The following is a 20,129-nucleotide window of genomic DNA, read 5'->3' on the forward strand; positions in this document are numbered from 1 at the left end:
TAGTTGCCCTGATATTCTGTAGACAGTTTGCAAATTTCCATAATATCCTACCAATCTGTGGTGTATTATAAATACGTGTGTAATGTTGAGTGTCTTCTTATAAGCTTAGTAATATTATTAATCCTATATTGTTCAGCCTGGCGATACGATTCTGTGAAAATGGAAGTCTCGGGAACTAAGAGTACGGGAGTTCAGTAAGATTTACTTTTAAAATTATTATTAGGCGTATGTTAATAATAGATTATTTATTGACTTCTAATATACCGAGTATTTAGTTGTCAGTTTTTTTTATTCGTACAAATGGATATCTTCGCTACTTTGGTAAATATATACATACGCTAACATTATAAAGATTGTTTTAAAGGTAAAATGCATATGAATTAATGCAATGAAGATGTCCACAATGAGAGAGAGTTCTGTGAACTGCTCTATTGTGTCTCCAGTCATTTTATTAGTTAGTATGTCATAGCACCAATCTCCGAATCATGTCGCAGCTTTAGTAAATATTGTATTTTTCTATACCAGTGAGATTTCATTAGGTGGACAATCCTAGATGATAGCGCAGTTTTACAGCGAAGCCAAATTGGTATTTTAACAAAACCAATGCTAGATTGAAAAAAATAATCAACTCATTTTGATAATAGAGTAGGGCCAGTTTAGGGGTAAGTCCATTAGCCCTGGAGGTGATCTTTGTGTATAAAACTAATTTTTTGCATTTCGAAGCAATGTTTTGCGGCACCTGCGCCTAAAGCTGCTAATTTATAATTTTTTAATAAATGGTTTATAAAATATTAATGGACTTTCATTACAACGCCTCGCCGTTACTAACATTCAGTGCCTGGGGCCAAAGGACTTCCCTCTATTTAACGAAGACCGATAAATGCACCAACATGCGTGGCCGGCACGATAACTTTCATCTAGCTTAGTAATCTTACTTCCGCGCTTTACCTTTCTTTCTACCTGATTTCTCTGAAAAAAGTGAGGCCTTGCAGAGGCACATCTTGGGATGCACAAATCGCCTTAAAGTGCTCACGCGAGATGCTCGGCGATTGCTTAGTCATATTTGAGTTATTCTACCCTTTAAAAGTGAACACAACTCCATCCCGAAGTTTTACTACTACCGGTGTGTAAAGGAGACAAGTCCTGGGTGATGATTACAGCCGAAGAGGATATCCAAGGAGGAATGAACAAGACCTTGCTCTGGGTGCAACTTTTTGTGTAGTAGTGCATACTGCCGAGTATGGATTAACTAAACCAACGTCTACCAATACATATCACAATATTGAAATGGAGAAAATGTAGCTCAACATGATTTTCAACAGTTTTCAAGAGCAGGCACTCATCTGGTGAGCCATAACTGTAAATTATAGGTCCATGTTGCTGACCTTTCTATGCGACAAAGTACTGACGAGTTGTGTGGTTATGGCCAGTATTCTTAATGCCATTAGAATGAACACCCGAGTGTGTATGACTACTCTGATGGTGCTAGAAATACCCTCCCTGATGTGTAAATGTTTTATTTTGTACATATTTGGTAACTAGCATTGATTCATTAACGTAGCGTGTATACGAGGCCAATATTTTAGACATTTTAAGCCCAGCTGATGTTGGCTTGATGTAAATAGGCATGCGTCACTACATATGTCACCGCGATTGACTTTGAATAAATGCTTCTCAAAACACGTGAAGATACTTTAATTTTGTGAATTATTTACTCAGCCTGGGATGAGTGATTTAAAAAAAAATCATGTCTAAGAATCCCATAAAATAAACATGTTCTAGTCCACCTCCGTAGTGTAACGTCAGTACGCTCGGCTACCATTCTGAAGGTCCCGGGTTCGATTCCCAGGGGGGTGTTAAATAAATACTAGTGATTTTTCACTCCAATGTTTATTCAATATTATCCCGGATTGGTTCCTGAAGTGGAGGGCTCCAATGTTTATTCAATATTACCCCGGATTGGTACCTGAAGTGGAGGGCTGATCACTTTCCTTCATGTGTTAACGTTCAAGATAAAACTGCGTTTATATGATGCAGTGCCTTATGCACCATCGGGGTGCAAATAAGGGTTTAAAGAAGAATGTGTTTGAATCTCATAATTATAAATTTAAGAGCTCTGTCAAAGAAAACCCGGTTTTACAGACTAACCCACCATTTCATACCCATAATAAATTCAGAATCCTCCGCATTGAACGAATGCAGTATCGCTCTGATAGCAAATTACGTTAGTTGAGGTAATTGACTTTACATTTCAAGGCGCTGGTCCAGTGTAATCTTGATAGTGATGTTTTTGTTTATGAAATTATAAAATATTAATATTTATATTGTCAAACCTGAGGAGGAAATCAATACATTGTGAACTAGTTAAGTATACTACTGTACCAAGGGAGTAAGTACAAAGGGGGACGACTAATATTCTTGGTTTATTTTCATGATAGATTTTAATACTGCAAAGTTCTTGCAAATTGGTTTGTCAAAGACACACGCATATTTATCATATTCACGAAGAAAAGTATTGTTCTATAAACTGAAACTACCTGACACTAAATGACACATGCAAATAATTATTTTCTTAAAAACTGTTAAGTACTACCACTTGATAAAAATAAACAGATTTGTAGATGTGTCATTGACCCACCATGTTATTCTATTCCCTATTGTCTACAGTATGTGGATCAAATAAATATAAAGATGTTTATTTGAAACATTCAATAAAATATGTAAATAGCGCAGTTAGAGGTTTGTATATTTACCGAGGACAAGATTTTAACTTCATCATTCATTGAATGAATTTGCTTTATTTCGATTGAATAGGGTTTTTACTTACCAATTGACACAAAATGCGAGTTTTCACAACCATTGTCGACACTTACCTGTTTTATTGGGCCAGAAACTTGCTTCCTCCATCTAAGTAAAGAATTTTATATCTCTTGTCTTAGGAGTGACTCCGTCCGTACACATGACAAGCTACTGTTGTGCAACAGATCTACATCTTGTGTGAAAATTATAATTTTGCGTATCTCAATAAGTGCAACTCAAAAAAACCATGTCAACATCTCGGCGGACGGACCTTGTAATTGTAGGTGTGGCAGTTACTTACAAACAGGATTTAAAACAGACCAAGTTTAGTAATCAACAGCAGATATGTATAACAAAACAGAAATAAGATAAAAAGGGAGAAATAAAAGTAGACAGTTTTTGTAATGTGTTATTCTTTACAGTGAACACGTTTGCACAGTAACCGATGACTTAAAAATAATTCTAATATGTATATGCGATAATATTTATTCTATTTAGTTTAGTACATTCCGTGTAAACAAATGTTGCAGCTTCTATGGACGTCTCGAATTGAATAATAAGGATATATTTTGTTATCCTTTCCTGTGTTTAATGGATATTGAAGCATTATAAAATGAACCGATTCTACCGCAGTGCACTTGATAATAAAGTCGATTTACACAAATGGCAAGTTTCTTGAAAAGGGATCTCTAGCGCACTGTACATAATGTCATGTTTCTCAAATGTATGTACATTTTTACAATTGCAACAATAATACTTTTGTTTCCCCTATATTATTTTCCTCTATCTGCGGACATGTGCATATTTTAAAGTAAGACAAGGAGGCATTTACTCACATTAATAAATTGTTAAAATTGCCTTTTCATTATTATTTGACATAGCGAGATTTCAAATAACATGCTATTAAAAACAACAAAGAGCATTTAGTACAATATTTTTTAACGGTCGTTGTCATTATCAAACACAAAGGGAATTTGAATAATATTTGAAAAAATATAGCATTATGCATTTCATTTAAAGCAAACATAAAAATTATAACATGATAATCTAAACATTGTAATCGGGTATCAAAAATGACATAATCGCTGATAACTAGGGTGAAATGTAATTTGTTAAATTGATAAAGAGATAATGGTTATGAATGAGTCACATACAAAATGTAAATGCATTGACAACGCCCATAAAAATAAGAAACTAAATCCTATATCATTCTGCAAATGTATTCAACTCTCATAAAACATGATTTAGCGCTGTAACAATTACTATAATTATAAGTACTAACAAAATATGTAGTTCATTTTAGTTTATACATGTATCTATGTAATTTATGCTACATACATGTCTCAAAACCGACTTTAATTTTTTTGTTGTTGATAAAATGCATATTTTAATTTAAATATGAGGGTGTTTTTACTTTAACACAGAAGATGAATATGGAGGTTGCATGTGAAACACAATATTCAAAAAATTATTGCTTGGATCTAGACTAGATCTAGACTGGATCTAGACTGTTGGCAAATATTCAAATACTCTTTTGACAAATTTTTGTCTTCAGGTCCAAAATGGTTTTTTGGGTCATTTGCATACTTTCTATTTCAAAAAAACCCTTATAGAAAAAAGTTTAACAGTGATAAATTGCACTAGATTAGTGGTCAATTCATTCTTCAATACGCCCAGGAAACTACTTCTGCAATAACTTAATTCTTTTGGCCGTAGTGTGACACGTTGCAATGTTTTGCAGAATTAACATGGCATTCGCTCCTGAAATTCTGAATTAATCCAACAGCCTCAGATTTCTTGATTAAATTCATACAGTGGGCCGAGATGGCGCATAATGATTGTAAAATATACATCTTTTTTGTATCCTCTGCAAAATCCCCACCATCTCAGCAGTGAATTGAAACCGATTCTAGGCTGATGGCTGTGAAATGACAGCGTTCCTTTACATGAGAAAAATATTTGAAAGAAAAGACGTTGCCGGTTTTGAGACACCTTTAGAAGAGAATTAAACTGTTTTGGCTAGATTGCATTTGAAACATAATATATAAAATCAATAAACAACAATTTTACAGAATAAGTAATACAGAAAAATATTTATTAATAGAGAAAAGAAAATAATACATTTATAAGGCATGATTACAAAATTACTCGTAGTTACGGATTCCAGTTTCCAGAGAAATGCCAACAAGAGAGCGTCAGTCTTAAAACATTTATTTGGCTGTAATTATTTTATTTCCGCAATACAAAGATTGGGAAAATATCTATAAATGCGATAGAAGAATTTGAATTATAACAAGGTGGAAAAAAATAACCACGGGTTATAAATTGATAAGTCTCATTTTAGTAATTGAGGTTGAATCTCAAAAAGCAAATTAAATTAGTTATTTAATAATAATATGTATATTAAATACCGATGCATTTACAATAAGTAGTCGTGCGCAACAGTTTATTTGATTGTTAGTTTTTTTTTGTAAATAAATCTTATATTGGTAGATATATTATGTATATATTTATAATTATAATAAAGTACTTTTACTTAGTATCAATTTGCATGACTCGATGAATAATTTATTAGCTTTAGTAAATTAAATATTTTCACTAATATGTTTGCCAAATAATTAACGACGAATTTGATAAAATGTAATTCTCGAAAAATCATCCCTAAATAGAAATTATTTATAAATAGAAAATTTAAGATAAAAATACTATAAAATGATTAATAAAATTAAGTTACGCTACATTAAACTAAACATGTTAGGCAGTTGTATTAAAAATACTGGAGAGGAAGTCGGATGGGGTGTGCTTTGTGGATGAATGAAAGGGATCACCTCGGCGCTGTGATGCCAGTCTTTTTAGTAACAATTCAATAAGTAATTTCACTCAACATTTTATCAAACACAGCAACAGATTGTTTTCTTAAGCTTTTTTCAATATTTGAATCACAATCACTCAATCTTCAAACAAAAATAAACTGAAAAGCAAAAAGAGCGTTATCTCGAATAACATATGTGCTAAATTTCTAGCATCAAGTACAACCCTTCAATTTATACGCTTCGAAAAGGGAGTAATTACAACTGATTACAAAATTTGTCTACTATTTAGGTAAATAATTTACATAAATTATAAAAATTCAGGTTTTTCATTTTTCAATTTTAGCCTCTTAAATCTTTAACAAATCTTACCGTCCATTATCGTTATTTGTTTTAGTTTGAATAAGGCATTCCAAAATGAAATTCTTCAAGTGACGGATGCTTACACTCCGTTTGCTTTCTGCGTCTTATCATATTATTTCGAGGAGCAATTAAAAAAAATAGTTATTGGCCGAATGGATTCCAAAACATCAAAGTGCGAGGGAGTCGGGCGAGTGCGAGGAGTAGGATGTAGGGGAGGCGGGGGGAGGAGGGGAGGGGGGGCTCAGGGGCCCTCAGTCGGCGGGGCGTGAGGCGTGTCGGCGCTGCAGCGCGGCCGCCAGGTCCTGGTGCAGCTCCGCCTGCCGCCGCTGCTCCCCGAGGGCCACAGAGGAACGTAATCCATTAACAATGTCCTTCGTTTTGCCTGGAACAAAGTGCGCAGTCAATTAGGCAAAGACATCGATTCACACTTTTCAGATAGTATGTACTGAAAAGAATAACGGAAAATGTGTCCTGAAATAATTTCTAATTCGCATGTTTTTCTCTTCACCTTTTCAATTGTGATTGACTTCCTGACAAAAGACAAAACTAATCCCTGCAATAATAGCGTCTTAACACAACTTACGCAAAGGCAAATTTTACAGTCCTCAGTCCAACTCATCCCCATTTGCAGGAGACTAATCACAATTACCAAAATTTTTGCCACTGTAGTGAGAGACTGTGATCACAAAATAATTCTTAATAAATAGCTATATTAAAGTGACATCTGTTGAATTTTCATTAGGCTTTATTATAAGAGTATAACACCGGACTGTCTCCACTACGATAAATATGCTGTCGCGATAAATATGTTACGTGAGTGGAGTACGCTTGTTTTACTCATTAACATATGCTTGATCAGCCCTGCATGAGACACAAGTGAAATTTATTGAAATACAAAAAATAATAATAAAATAAAACTGTACTAAAGGTATTTGATATTAAGTATTTAAAAAATATAGAAATATACAAATTATAGATGAAATTTCTTAAAATTTTAATTTCTTGAGATTTTAATTGTTATTTTTTGACATTTCATCAAAGATGAAGAAGAATATGGAAGTCTGGGCATTTACGGGGCTTACGACCGTCATAGGCTGGTTTAAGTGATCACTTTACACACGTGTAACATTCACCAATTCTACCCATTATTGACAACCACACTACTCAAATTCTTGGAAGTTCTATATACATGAACCAATTTAGAAACTTTGTTCTTGAATCACTAGAACTTCACTAGAGACATCTATTGGTGAGATGTAAATTTTAATTGTTATTTATTTTTAGAAATTATACCGTCGAAACATGGCACAATATCATAAAAAGAAGTCAATTTTATTACTGATATGTATTTAAAACAATTTCAATCATATGTGTCATTTGTGTGTCACTAAGGTGACTAACACTTTGAATAGGTAACAAAATGTGGTCTGCCACTAATAAATTATACATGCCCAAATAAGATAAAAAATGTGAGTAAGCTGTGTCTGTATGTTTATTGGCATATATATAAATTTATTGGCATACAAAATTTAATATTTCATTTACATTTATAACATGCAGTCTGTGACACATTTGATAGTCCCCAATGCACATTTAACACACAGTTTGTGATAGTGTGGTACTCAAAATTCAAATATAAATTTCATTGAAAGGATTGTTAGTCATTGTAATGATTTTTGTTAAAAACTTAGCAAATGCTTCATACTACTGACATCTGTGAAAATAACCCTAAAGAAAAATACACAAAAACAATATTATACATTTATGTAATAAAATGTCGATCTTGGCGGCTACCACAATTCAATAAATTATATCTGCGTCACGTTTGCCCCACATATCAACTTGACCACTTCTATCTGATTGAGAAACACATTTCAAAAATATATTCTAACATATGTATTATATTAAATATATCATATTCTTCAAAGTTTAAATGGGTAATTTACTATCTAAATGGTTTGTATTGTATAGTTTGTACTTAGATATCTGTTACTGTAATAAATTAATATTTTTCAAGATAAGTGTTTAAAATAATGCACTAAAGATGTCATGATTACGTAAAAACTAATTTGAAACGTGGTGATCTTTTTGATACATTTTATTAAAGCAATTGGGTATATGAAGTAAAGGAACAGTATGCATGGGAAAAACTTACCGAAATAAATCTCGTTGAGGGTATTCCTAATTTTATTCTCCATATCCTCGACCATACGACCGATGTTGGCGATGTGTGGACTGGCATCCGATACAGGGGCGTCTTGTTCATTCTGGAATAGATGTTGAAAACAAATTTGATGATATTTATATAAACATACATAAATATATATCATGCCGGAAACCATAATGTCCCTGTGGTTAGACAATAAGGGAATAAAATTAGCAATGGAGAATATACATAATCTCTTCATTTATTGATTCTGCAGTCGCTTCGTAGTAACATCCATCCATTTTCAATTGGATATACCACTATTTCTTAAAATCTATTGCGACACGTGTTTCGATGCATTCCACATGATTTTCAAACACCGTATGTGAAGCCAAGTCTAAATTTTAGTGTTGTGTCTTTGGAACGTCGAATTTTGAAGTTTGACGGTAAATAGTTGTATTTACCTAGTAAAACTTCAATTAATAATACATAGTCTCTTGATATGCTATTATTCTGTGCAAACACCATTTGATTGATTGCAATAGCCCATGAATTACAAACAAAAAGGAAAACTGAAGCATAAAAACGATACCAAAAAAAACATTTATAACACTGAAAAAAGTTCAGCATTTAACAGTAGCATGATATTATATCATTCATATCCATTGAGTTACAACATTTTATATTGCTCCTATTCCCGGAAAATAAGGAGGAAAGGATTTAGATAATAAAAACAATTAATGTGGACAAAAGGCAATAATAAGACAGCAAAAGAGACCCTGGATATTTTGACACAAAATAAAACACCCTGAAGCAATGTGCTTGCGATGGTCACCAGAGATCTAGAACTATCAGGCCTAATAGAGCTCTTCCGGCAGCCCTGGACACCTCTAGTATAGGGTAGCGTACCTGGCGGGTGAGGCTGCCTCCCAGGTTCATGGTGCCGGAGCCCTCCTTGTGGGTCTGCAGCCACAGCATGGCGGTGGAGGTGAGCTTGTAGTGGGCGCTGCGCCCCGAGCTCTTTTCCTGCACCTCCACCACGTGGATCGAGTCCCAGCAGCCCTTGATCTTCTGGGACCCATCGCCCGCCTTCTTTATCAGGATTACTCCTGCAATGCGCGATAATAATAGAATCATGGCCCCAACTTCAAGTACCCACCATTGAGTATTGAGTAAGACTAAGACCACAATTAATGAATATAATATAGGGTCCGCCATCTAAAGTTTTTTTTTTCAACTAGTGCTTATTTCGTGAATGGTAACACTTAGCTCATGTCTGATTTGACAGATAATTAGTTTTATCCTTCCGCTGAGCGAATATGGTTGTGTATACGCTTGAACAACGCTGGGAAATATTGCGACATTCGACTTACAGAAGATGCCGATTTTGCCAAAAAAATCATCTTTTCGGATGAAGCTCATTTTGATCTTGGCGGGTATGTAAACAAGCAAAATTGTCGTATTTGGGGCACAGAAAACCCGCACGCATACATTGAAAAGCCGGTACACCCAAAACGAGTCACTGTTTGGTGCGGATTTTGGTCCAGAGGCATAATTGGGCCATTTTTCTTTGAAAATGAGCAAGGAGTGGCCGTTAGTCAATGGCGATCGTTATCGGGCCATGTTGAACGGATTTTTGTTCACAAAAATTGAAGAGGAGGATATTGGCAACATTTGGTTTCAACAGGACGGCGCTACGTGCCACACAGCCGAAGCTACACTCGATGTTTTGCGCCCCATTTTCAAAAAAAAAAAGTTATTTGGCGGACCCTTTACAATCACAATTAATTATTTTTTCTTGAATGTTTTTCGCAGATACTTTGTGGCACATTTTTAAAAACTTTATATAATAAAACAAAAACTTTGTATTCAACCACTTTAATATTTGGTACTTTTCTCTACTTTACTCATGGCACATATCCATCCCTGAAGATGAAAAAATTCATGTCGAAACCAGCTGGAGAAAAGTACCAAAAATAAAAGTGGGTAAAAACAAAGTTTAACTTTTATTTTAAAAAGTTTTAAAATTTATCTACTACATAATAATAGACTTATTCCCAAAAGTTTCAGGTCAAATTAAGAGTATAGGCCCATTTGGAATTACTTCCAAGGAAAAAAAATATCACAAAAATAGAACACACTATTCCTTATGGCAAATTGAGTAATTACGCCAATGGGTATTGGCTAAGTTTTAGTTGTGGCAACCTACAAAATCAAAACCAAACTTGTAACCTCTGTTACTGTGTCATTACTATTACCACAAAGAATACGAACCCTGTTGATGCTTTTCAAGTGAGGAACTAGGGAATTGACGCCTGTGGTAACTTATATGCACTGATTTAAAAGGTATCACAATTAATATTCCAAAACCAACATGCGTACATACTCAAATACTCTATACCAATAAGGAAATTTTTGAAAAAATAATAACTATCACTCATTTACATTTATTATATTAGTGATATAAAGCTGTGCAAAGTCTAAGCAGTGATGAAAATGCATTGGAATTAATAGTTATAATAAGAAAAATTAAAATACAGCCTTTTTCAAATGATGTAAATTAATATTATTACAAAAAGAAGTATTCCCGTGCACGGGTAAATCTGCTGGAGCGTCCATCTTGTTCGTTTTGTTGCCAATTGGTTGGTGTTTATTGAAAGAAATTGAATCCTCTTAAACACTAATAATATTACTTTACCCTTTAACAAAGCTGAAATGTAATACTATACAGTAATCAAATTGGAGCTAGGGTGGTGGATCATGAAATAGCGTGACATTGTCAGAGAAAAGTAAAAAACAAGGGTTTTAGATCTCATCAGATAAGATTAATCTATCGCAAACTAACCTGCAAATCCATGGTCCAGATCCCATAAGTACACGGAAGAGACGCCTCCTTCGAAATACATTTCCCTGTACTGATCGAAGGCGTGATTCGCATCAATTTCTAACTTGCGCAACTTCTCGGAGGGCATGGAGCCATCCTCCAGCGGCGGGTCGTACGTGTTGGACCACGGAGACCGGTACGAGTCTCCGTCCCTGTTGTAGTCGCATAACAAGTAATCCTTTCCGTTACTCCTGTCCTTGGCTATCTTCAGAGGCTGGTCTACTGACGATAAGAGATCTTCGCATAAACTCGGAACTAGGTCTATTAAATCGCTCAAATTCTTTTCTATTTGTTGAGGTGGCAACCGCCTCATCAGGTCAAGAGCGCAATCCATCTGAGCATCCGTCTGTAAAAGACAAATTTATAAATATCCGATTTCATTCGTCAATTTTTCGAATGCCCACAATTTAAAAACAAATATTTAGGTTTCGAAATAAACTGTCAAAAAATAATAGTTTTTAACATTACGATTAACTGTAAATCTAAAATTCGGTAACTTGTAAAAAACTTTATTCAAAAGTGATAAACTTACCATTTTGGATATTCACAATGGATTTACTAAAATAAAATCTTCTTGGAAATGGGCTGGGCAAGATAGGAGCCAGCGTAAAATGAACTAAAGTTATTGGTGACAGCTTCCGGTCGCGGCCATACAGAAAAAATAACTACTACACACTCGCAGCGAACATAGTTTGATGTAACAAATTCGTGTGGTTTCCATAAATAATCCTTGTGTTATATTATAAAAATACACTTCGCATTTAAAGTGATTTGATTGACTCTAATCGCGTCCTCATATTTCCGGAAAAGTCTTCATTGGTTTTCGTCTTCCTTCATTACATACCGAGCCCAGTATTGCCATATATTTTGTACTTTTTTTATTTGCTTTTTTAATTTGATTTCAAAGCGCGTTTCAAAACCCTAACCGCTCAGATGTTCCTAAAACTACAAACATAGGAACCTAACGATCCTAACGATCCTCAAAAAAATATGATTTTGAGACATTAATTTAATCCACAGATTTATTACTATATAATAGGGTAAAGTGGTCAACAGACATAGAATATTATATCAACCAAATACGAATTATACGGCAAAATATTATTTATATTGTTATTGGCTCGCAGTAAACTGTTTTTTTTAAATTTTTATTATGTATTTTTATTTTTAACTGGATTTTTTTATTCTAATATTTTAAATATACATCATTAACTGTTGAATACGTGCTTTCATACATCAAGCGCTATTTTAAATTGTGAAAAATAAAGATTTCCATATGAATAAGATAATCCATTAAAATGACAAGTACATTTGATTGGAAAAGCAAGGTCTTGGCAAAAAATAAAAGAGGAAATCATCCGAATTTTTTTTATTCTGAACTCATGTTGATTACAATTTTGATGTCTTGATGACCGGAATTCATTGGAAATGTTTACTAACAGTTCTAACGGTACTGTTCCAGGTGATTGCATTGAAAAACATTGATAATCGAAAAACGGTGAAATGAAATAAGAATTCGAATTTGAAAGAATTATAATAATTCGAAAAATTCCTTGCCTTTCCGATTTCCAACTCCTGTAATTTTTTCTTTCGATGACGACTGCCATAAATTTAAAAAACCTACTTTTTGAAAAATCAGATCACGCAATATAAATATATTTTTTTGCTTTTTATTTTCACTCCAGCCATATTTTTGATGATTTTTAGGAATTTTCTCTTTATTAACACTTACATAAACTTATCATTTTATTAAAGAAATTATATAATACTATTTAAAATTTGAAAGTAAATATTTTTGTCATTTACAGATATTTAGGTCTATTCTATAAAAAATTGTAAATTATAAGTATATTTATAACGGAAAACAGTAAAAAAAACAAAACCCCGTTATGGTATCATAAAACCTTCAAGTTACTCATTTTTAGCATAGGTGTCGCGTGTATTTGACATTTTCATTGAGTGAAACAATAATTTTTATCTAGTATTGGTTAGGAATCACATAATGTTAAATAAGTATCAAAGTCCAACCAATGATTCTCAAATGACCGAAAACACGGAAAAAGCGCAAGGAAAATGAAGTTATTCTAAATTTCTACTTATTGTCAATTGTCATTGACTTTAACGAAATTGGTCTGGGCTAAAATTTGAGTTATGCGATGGAAATTTATTAGATAAAAGATAATTCATTAAATGAGAGTAGGATGCAGGGGAGAAGGGGTCCGTTTAAAAAAAAAAAAGGCTTCACTTTACAATATTAACGGGATTTCAGAATATGGTTAGTTCAGTAGTTGTTTGTGCAAATGTTCAAAATACAAAACATTGATTTTATGACAGAAATTAAAAATTATCATCCTTTGAAAATATTTTTACTTTGGTCCGGAAAAGTACTGTTTTTATTTCTAGATTTGTTATTTAAGATTTACAAACGAACAAAGAAGAAATACTAATCACTGTTTATTCCAACGAAATAGTTTTTCATTTCGACAGTTAAAGTATTTTTTTCAAATGATTTTTGACAAGTTTCTTTGAATGTATTTCTGATGTGATGTCTTCGTCTTGGATTACAGGATAGCCCCTTGAATAAATAAATAAATCAAGATGCTTTATTCTAGGGTTCACGGGAATTACTCTTCAATAATAAGGACTATGCTTTTCAACTGAAGAATATTAGGTATTTACCTATAGCAAGTAAATATTATAAATGGCAAGAATGCAAGATTGTTTTCTCGTGTATTCAAACGTTTTTTTTCTATGTATTTGCGGTTTGCCACTTGTTCTTTACGTCAAAATTAGTTTGTTTTGTGTCTTATTGACATTTTTATTCATGTGCAATCGCATTTTACGTGTTTTTTCGCATCGGAATAAAAGTAAATAAACTTTTATGATAAACGTGAGTCTATCAACGTCTTGTTTATCAGACAAATCTTATAATTGCACCGAACTGTCATCACAAACCTTGGAATTTCTTCAGGTGGTTTCCGTACATAATGATTCACCATTCGTTGGTACTTTTTCTCCAATTAAGGTTATGCATTTTAAATTCCAGCTACATTCTTTGTTAAGTTCCCTAAGTTAGGAAAATATAGTGTCAATTTATAGTTATAGAAGCTTTGATTTAGTGGAAGTTCACTGGCTAAACTGTTTTATTTTTACTAGTATTTTGTTAGTTGTACGTTTCTTATTGGCTCTTTTACTAAAATTTCAGTTTAATCGGTGTGAAGTTTTATCAAAACTTTAAATATCGCGTAAATATTATCCATATGTCCACAGTAAAATGATAATGATGAGTATCTAATAGTATTGCATAAATTGATCAACTGTATAAATGTCAATGTTCCAGATTTGTGTAAGCCAAGAGGGATATTCTGCAGCTTTCTAGAAGCAAACATAGTGGAGTCCGCAAAATGCCTACCCAACTAGTAAACCAAGACAATAACACCGATGACATAAAAGTGAAGACTGCCTACAATGGAGAGATCATGATAACCTACATTAAGCAGAACATATCTCTCCAAAACTTGTGCCAAGAAATGATAGCCATTTGCCGTTTTACGCCTGATCAGGTATGTACCAAAGCCTTAAAATATCTGTTTAGTAAAATTTGGCTTTATCTGTGTTCTGTAAATAAACAGGTTTAATAATTCTCATAAAATATTTAATAATTGCTATGACATGTAGGACAGCATACCCGTACTCATACAAGCTTGAGTAGGTTATACACTGCCAACACTTGAGAGTGTTAATTTATCAATCCGAGTATAAAAACATTGAAACAATAATAACACATTGTTTGCGGGAAACGCTTAAATGCGTCTTTTACAAACTGTTGGTAAAGAGCGAGCTACGCTTATAAGCATTCCATTTGCTTACTTTTGGTAAAGCGTGAGAGACACCAAAAAATATTGTACAGATAGAAATTGGGTTTGTGGTTACTTGTGATTAGTATACTGAGGCTCGGGCGGCAGACTGTCTAAGTATAATTAGGGTCAGGGTTGGCGAAAAAACCGCCCGACAACAATGTATTAAAATCTGAATTCTGTTGGCTTTTGATTACCACTGATTTTGGATCCAGATTTGAATGCCATCCACACATAATAGTTTCCATTAATTGTGCCTGAACATAGTACAGTTGGTTCGAACGGCTACAACTACTCCTATGGGCATTACCAGGTGATTTTACCAGGTCGCAACCAGCGTACTTAATTTAACGGCGAACGTATCCTTGCTGTTGCGGGACCGATGGCGTGGAACGCTCTTCCACCGGTAGTTAGAAATGGTGAAAGTGAGATGATCTTTAGAAATAAATGAAAAACTCATTTGTTTGCTGAATCATTTCCACTATCTTCTTTTCTCCAATTCATTCACAGTGATGCGCCCTTGAGGTAGTATTTTACGAAAATGGGGCTGTATAAATTATCAATTTTTTTTATTATTCTTACTATTTAATCGGTCATCGGTCTGTCGGGCAGTTGTTGAAGAAGTCTTTGTTGTGTCAGGTGTTCACTATGAAATGGGTGGACGAGGAAGGGGATCCGTGCACCATCTCCACCCAGCTGGAGTTGGATGAAGCGTTGCGGCTCTACGAACTCAATCGGGACACGGAACTCACCATCCACGGTAAGCTTCATTCCTTGCCTAGCACCGTATATCGTGTACCAGTTCTCTTACGATCCGATTGATAGTAAGTGTTATTAAAACATATTACAAGATATGCAGTTGGTTTAACTCGTTATATTTCCTTGCCTTACAAATGTTTATTACTCCGGTGACTCTTCATAATTATTGTTCTGGTTTAAATATGTACATTAAATAGATCAACAGTTCTAATCAGGGCTTTCTTAAAACAAAAAAGGTCCCAGAACTCACTTCATGTCAAGCTTTTTACTTAAAAAAAGAATATTAAAATATCATTTAAATATTCATTATAATGCCATATTATATCATTTCGACAAATTACATAAATAAAGATTGTAATTAAGTAAGCGCAAACATTGTTTCGCCTAATTGATTTTGGTAATAAAAAAAAATATATATCCGTGAAAAAAGGTGCCGGAATTCCGTTCGATCGTGTTATATGAAAAAAAAACGGTTCTAATCATGAAATAGCAGTGAAATAATAATTATATTTTTTTCGCTGTTTATTTGATTAAGGATAATATTAAGTAATTTTAATATGATATTAATTTATTACAATACTTTTAAACCAACATTATTGTACAAATTTAATAAGACCGTCAACAAAAAAATACTCAAAATTGTAAATATTTCAATGTGCTAAATAAATATGATATTTAATTTACTAGCTTAATTTCGGTGAAATGGTAGAAAATTTAAGAATTTAGAACAAAACCACATGTTGCAAAATCTTACCAAATAAATATCTTTAACATTCAGACATAAAACGGCATATTTTTCACATCAAATTTAAAAGACAACAAATTTATTGAAAACAAAAATATTTCCTTTCTCCAGTTTTTGGTAATGATATTTTGCAAAGAATAGGAATCTAATGGGATAAATATAAGTTAATTAATTAATTAATAAAAATTAGTTAATTGATTAATTAATTGTTTTTAGCCTACATGTAGCCTACAGTGAATTTTTTTTATTACTCTTATCTTGTTAGTTACATGAAAAAATAAACTAACCTTTTTTATCTAATCAGTTAACTGATGAAAAAAAAGACTTTTATTTTGTATTGTGTGGCAAACATTTGATGTTGAAAACTTACTTCCATTATATTTACATATGCTTTAAATTTTTAAAATTACATATACAATGATTTCATTCTACATAAACATTTATGTTTTAATCCTGACAGTGTGTACGTTACATTACCTTCAAATTATTAATGATCAAATTAGCATCGCATCAATTTGATGCCCTAGGATGCGATTAAGGGTCATTTGACGAAAACGGCGCTAAATAAATTATCCGATTGATTATAATAATAATGCCGGTCTTATGCAGTGCCCAATGCACAATCGATTGCGTAAATGGATTGAAAAAAAGTACCATGTATATAGATTTCGGTTGGAATGTATAATATGTATTAAATGAAAATTAAGTACATTCTAATAAATAATATCTCCTTTCACAAATTGAACTTTTCCTATTTAGATAAAAAAAAAATTATAGCAAACTATATTTTATGTTATTTTGTCTCTTAATGAAAAAGGAATCGACGTCCGACATAATATAAAAATGTCTTACGCTGTATTACAAATTAGTCGCTGATTTATTTTTGAAAATAAGTAGAAAAAAAGATGAATGAATTCGTACGCGCCATTTAATTCGACGCTTAAAATAATTATACACGACGCATCTGACGACGATGATGACCGATGTGGGTGACGCGATGACGTCCGCACGTGTCCGCGTGGGCGCTGCGCTCGCCCTCCCTGGGAAGTGCCGCGCGATCAAATATATAGTCAACTCCGTGTTGACATTGTCGTGCTCGCGTGCCGAGTTCTTAAATTCGGGACGATTTCAAACGATGACTTTCCGTTTCGAAATTTGAAATTTCGAACATGATTCGAATTGCGTTGAAAAGTGATTAAAATTGATTATTACCGAAGTTTCGAACGGTATTATTGTGTCAATTAACGTTGAAGTTTCTCGCAAAATTTTAATTTATTATTACCAAAATTTCGAATGTTATTATTGTGTCAATTAACGTTCAGGTGTCTAGCAAAATTTGAATGGATTACATATGATCAAAATTAACGTTCAAATGTCTAGCTATATTTTAATTGATTGTTACCAATGTTTCGAACAATTTTATTGTATTAATTAACGTTCAAGTGTCTAACAAAATTTGAATTGATTATTACCTCTAAGTTCAGCAAAATTTTAAAGGATTATTATATTAATGGATTTTTATGGATTATTGCGTTTGAATGTTTTTAAAAAGTGATTAAATTGATTATTACCGAAGTTTCGAACGATATTATTGTGTCAATTAACGTTCAAGTGTCCAGCAAATTGTTTGTCGTGTTGTATGTCACAAATGCTCGGTGAAATTGTGAATTATGCACGAATTGCAAACATTTATTGCGGGCATGCGCTTATACGTCAACTTATTGAATTAAAAGAACTCATTCCGTTATTAAGTCGGTCAAATGTGAAGTGTAAATAAATAAACGCGAGTGTACATCGCGGTGCACGGAAGAAAGTATGCTGCAATTGATCCAATAAATACCTATTATTATGGCGTTATTAGAAAATTATACCGCTTACGGTATTTAGCAAATTTAGAGAAAAATTATTCAATTACATTTTAAGTGTGTCCAAATACTTATTCACAAATCTGGGTTTTCTCCACCTAGGAGTTATTTTTCATTTTTTTTTGACATTTCAACTTTGATGAAGAAGAATTAAGAAGTCTGAGTATTTACAGGGCTTATGAGTTGTCATAGCCTGGTTAAATGATCACTTGACACACGTGCAACATTCACCATTCTACCTATGATTGACAACCATACTACTTACTCAAATACTACTCAAACTCCTATAAACATCAAGAATATTCACAATACAAGAATATTTAAAATATATATATCTTTAAACGGTGTATTAATTTTAAATAAGGTATCATAAAATCATTTCATAAAAATTATTATATTTTGTATTCAGTTTCACAAAACTTTCGCATAAAAAGAAATCACGTAGATACTCACCCCATGTATCCGACCCTCGTCTGTTTAAATAATAATATTCTCTAGTAAATAATCGTTCCTACGGACCCATGTACCTAAAATTTCGACCGAACGTATTTTATTATAGAATTTATTATAGTACTTACCTATCGAAGATTATTGTTTATTGCGATCATGTTTTAAGCGTTGAAAAAATAGCTTGATCGGAATGTAGAACAAAACATTATTATTCAAATTGCCATTGTTCACATTTTGTATGGAAGGATGTTAGCAAAACTCTTCATAGGTACTTATATTTATTTATTGCCTGGTAAACGTCTCCCCAACTACCCATTAAAATTGTTCAAAACATGGCAATTTTATCGTATAATTCGATGAAAGTATACCATTTCGTGCTAGGTCAAACACATAATAATAATAAACATCCTTTTAAACTTATTATTTTATTAACAACATTTTAAATGTGTCCAAATACTTGTTTTCAAATCTGGATATCTCCAATTACAGGAGTTATTTATCATATTATTTTAAAAAAAAGAATAAGAAACTAAAAATAGCTCGTATAATTGGAGAAAATCCAGATTTCAAGATTCAAGTATTTGGGTAAACTCAAAATGTTAATAAAAAACTGGTCAAATTATAAGCTAAAATAATAAAATGAAAAGGATATTTCCTAGCGTTTCTCATGTATGTGATTATAATCCAGGATTCGGACCTCACATACAAATGAAAGAGTTTCTGCTCAATAAAAAGCTTCTTGTTTCTCATCAATTGATGTCTAGTGAAATTTTAATGATTCAAGCAGTATGTTTTATGATTGAATCATATATATAGAACTTCCAAGAATTCGAGTAGTGTGGTTTGCAATCATGGGTAGAATTGGTGAATGTCAAGGTGGGGACTGACCGGAGCATTTCGTCGTACGTAACGTCGTAGCATCGCTCACGGCGAGCATCAGCGATCATCTATAGAAACTATAATGGAGCGCTCGGCTCGCTGTACTGACTATACGAATGCTCGCATCGTAACGTGTTACGTTACGACCAAATGACTCGGGTCAGTCCCCACCATCACACGTATGTATATGATCACTTTAATCAGCCCATGACGGTCGTAAGCCTCGTAAATGCCCAGACATCCATATTCTTCCTCATCTTTGTTGAGATGTCATTTTTTATCATTATTTTATTATTATTAGTACACATGTTATTGAATTATATTTGTAGTTGTGAATCAACCCATACATTCTTACGTTGTTCGACATTGGTTACGTAGCTTGTTCAAGTTTACAAGTCAAGGGTTAAATTAAACGTAAGCTTCTGTGTGACCGCCGTACTAATCCGTAGTTTTAGGAATTGATAGAATAGGATTGAATTAAGGAAGTGACAGTGTGTTCAGCGTTTATCGTCAATTACGATAGTGAAAAATTAACCTCACTTAAAATAGGTCTCCATCGTGTAACTCTACGT

At 33.1% G+C, this 20,129-nt stretch overlaps 2 protein-coding genes across 4 annotated transcripts in view; one reads left to right on the forward strand and one right to left on the reverse strand.

The window, feature by feature from the left end:
• Window positions 1-589: 589 nt before the first annotated feature.
• LOC148300338 (F-actin-capping protein subunit beta-like) lies at window positions 590-11,886 on the reverse strand. The gene is made up of 5 exons (XM_088274913.1): window positions 11,535-11,886; window positions 10,964-11,348; window positions 9,028-9,227; window positions 8,128-8,239; window positions 590-6,354 (listed from the first exon to the last, which is right to left on the reverse strand). Exons 1-5 carry the CDS (start codon window positions 11,535-11,537, stop codon window positions 6,224-6,226), a joined length of 831 nt encoding a protein of 276 aa, XP_088131039.1. The 5' UTR covers window positions 11,538-11,886; the 3' UTR covers window positions 590-6,223.
• Window positions 11,887-13,732: 1,846 nt separating this feature from the next.
• LOC148300339 (atypical protein kinase C-like) overlaps window positions 13,733-20,129 on the forward strand; it is a 114,732-nt gene continuing 108,335 nt past the window's right edge. Inside the window, exons 1-4 of one of the 3 annotated variants that reach the window (XM_088274928.1) lie at window positions 13,824-13,892; window positions 13,974-14,027; window positions 14,343-14,565; window positions 15,499-15,619. In XM_088274928.1, coding sequence (XP_088131054.1) covers window positions 14,407-14,565; window positions 15,499-15,619 — 280 coding nt within the window. In that variant the 5' untranslated portion in view covers window positions 13,824-13,892; window positions 13,974-14,027; window positions 14,343-14,406. Of the gene's footprint in view, window positions 13,893-13,973; window positions 14,028-14,103; window positions 14,248-14,342; window positions 14,566-15,498; window positions 15,620-20,129 lie in introns of those variants that run through there. The other 2 variants (XM_088274927.1, XM_088274929.1) reach the window with 2 other exon arrangements.

Source organism: Brachycentrus maculatus, unplaced genomic scaffold (genome assembly GCF_059751285.1).
Source record: "Brachycentrus maculatus isolate JH-2025_06_01 unplaced genomic scaffold, ASM5975128v1 h1tg000748l, whole genome shotgun sequence".
NCBI classification, from domain to species: domain Eukaryota; kingdom Metazoa; phylum Arthropoda; class Insecta; order Trichoptera; family Brachycentridae; genus Brachycentrus; species Brachycentrus maculatus.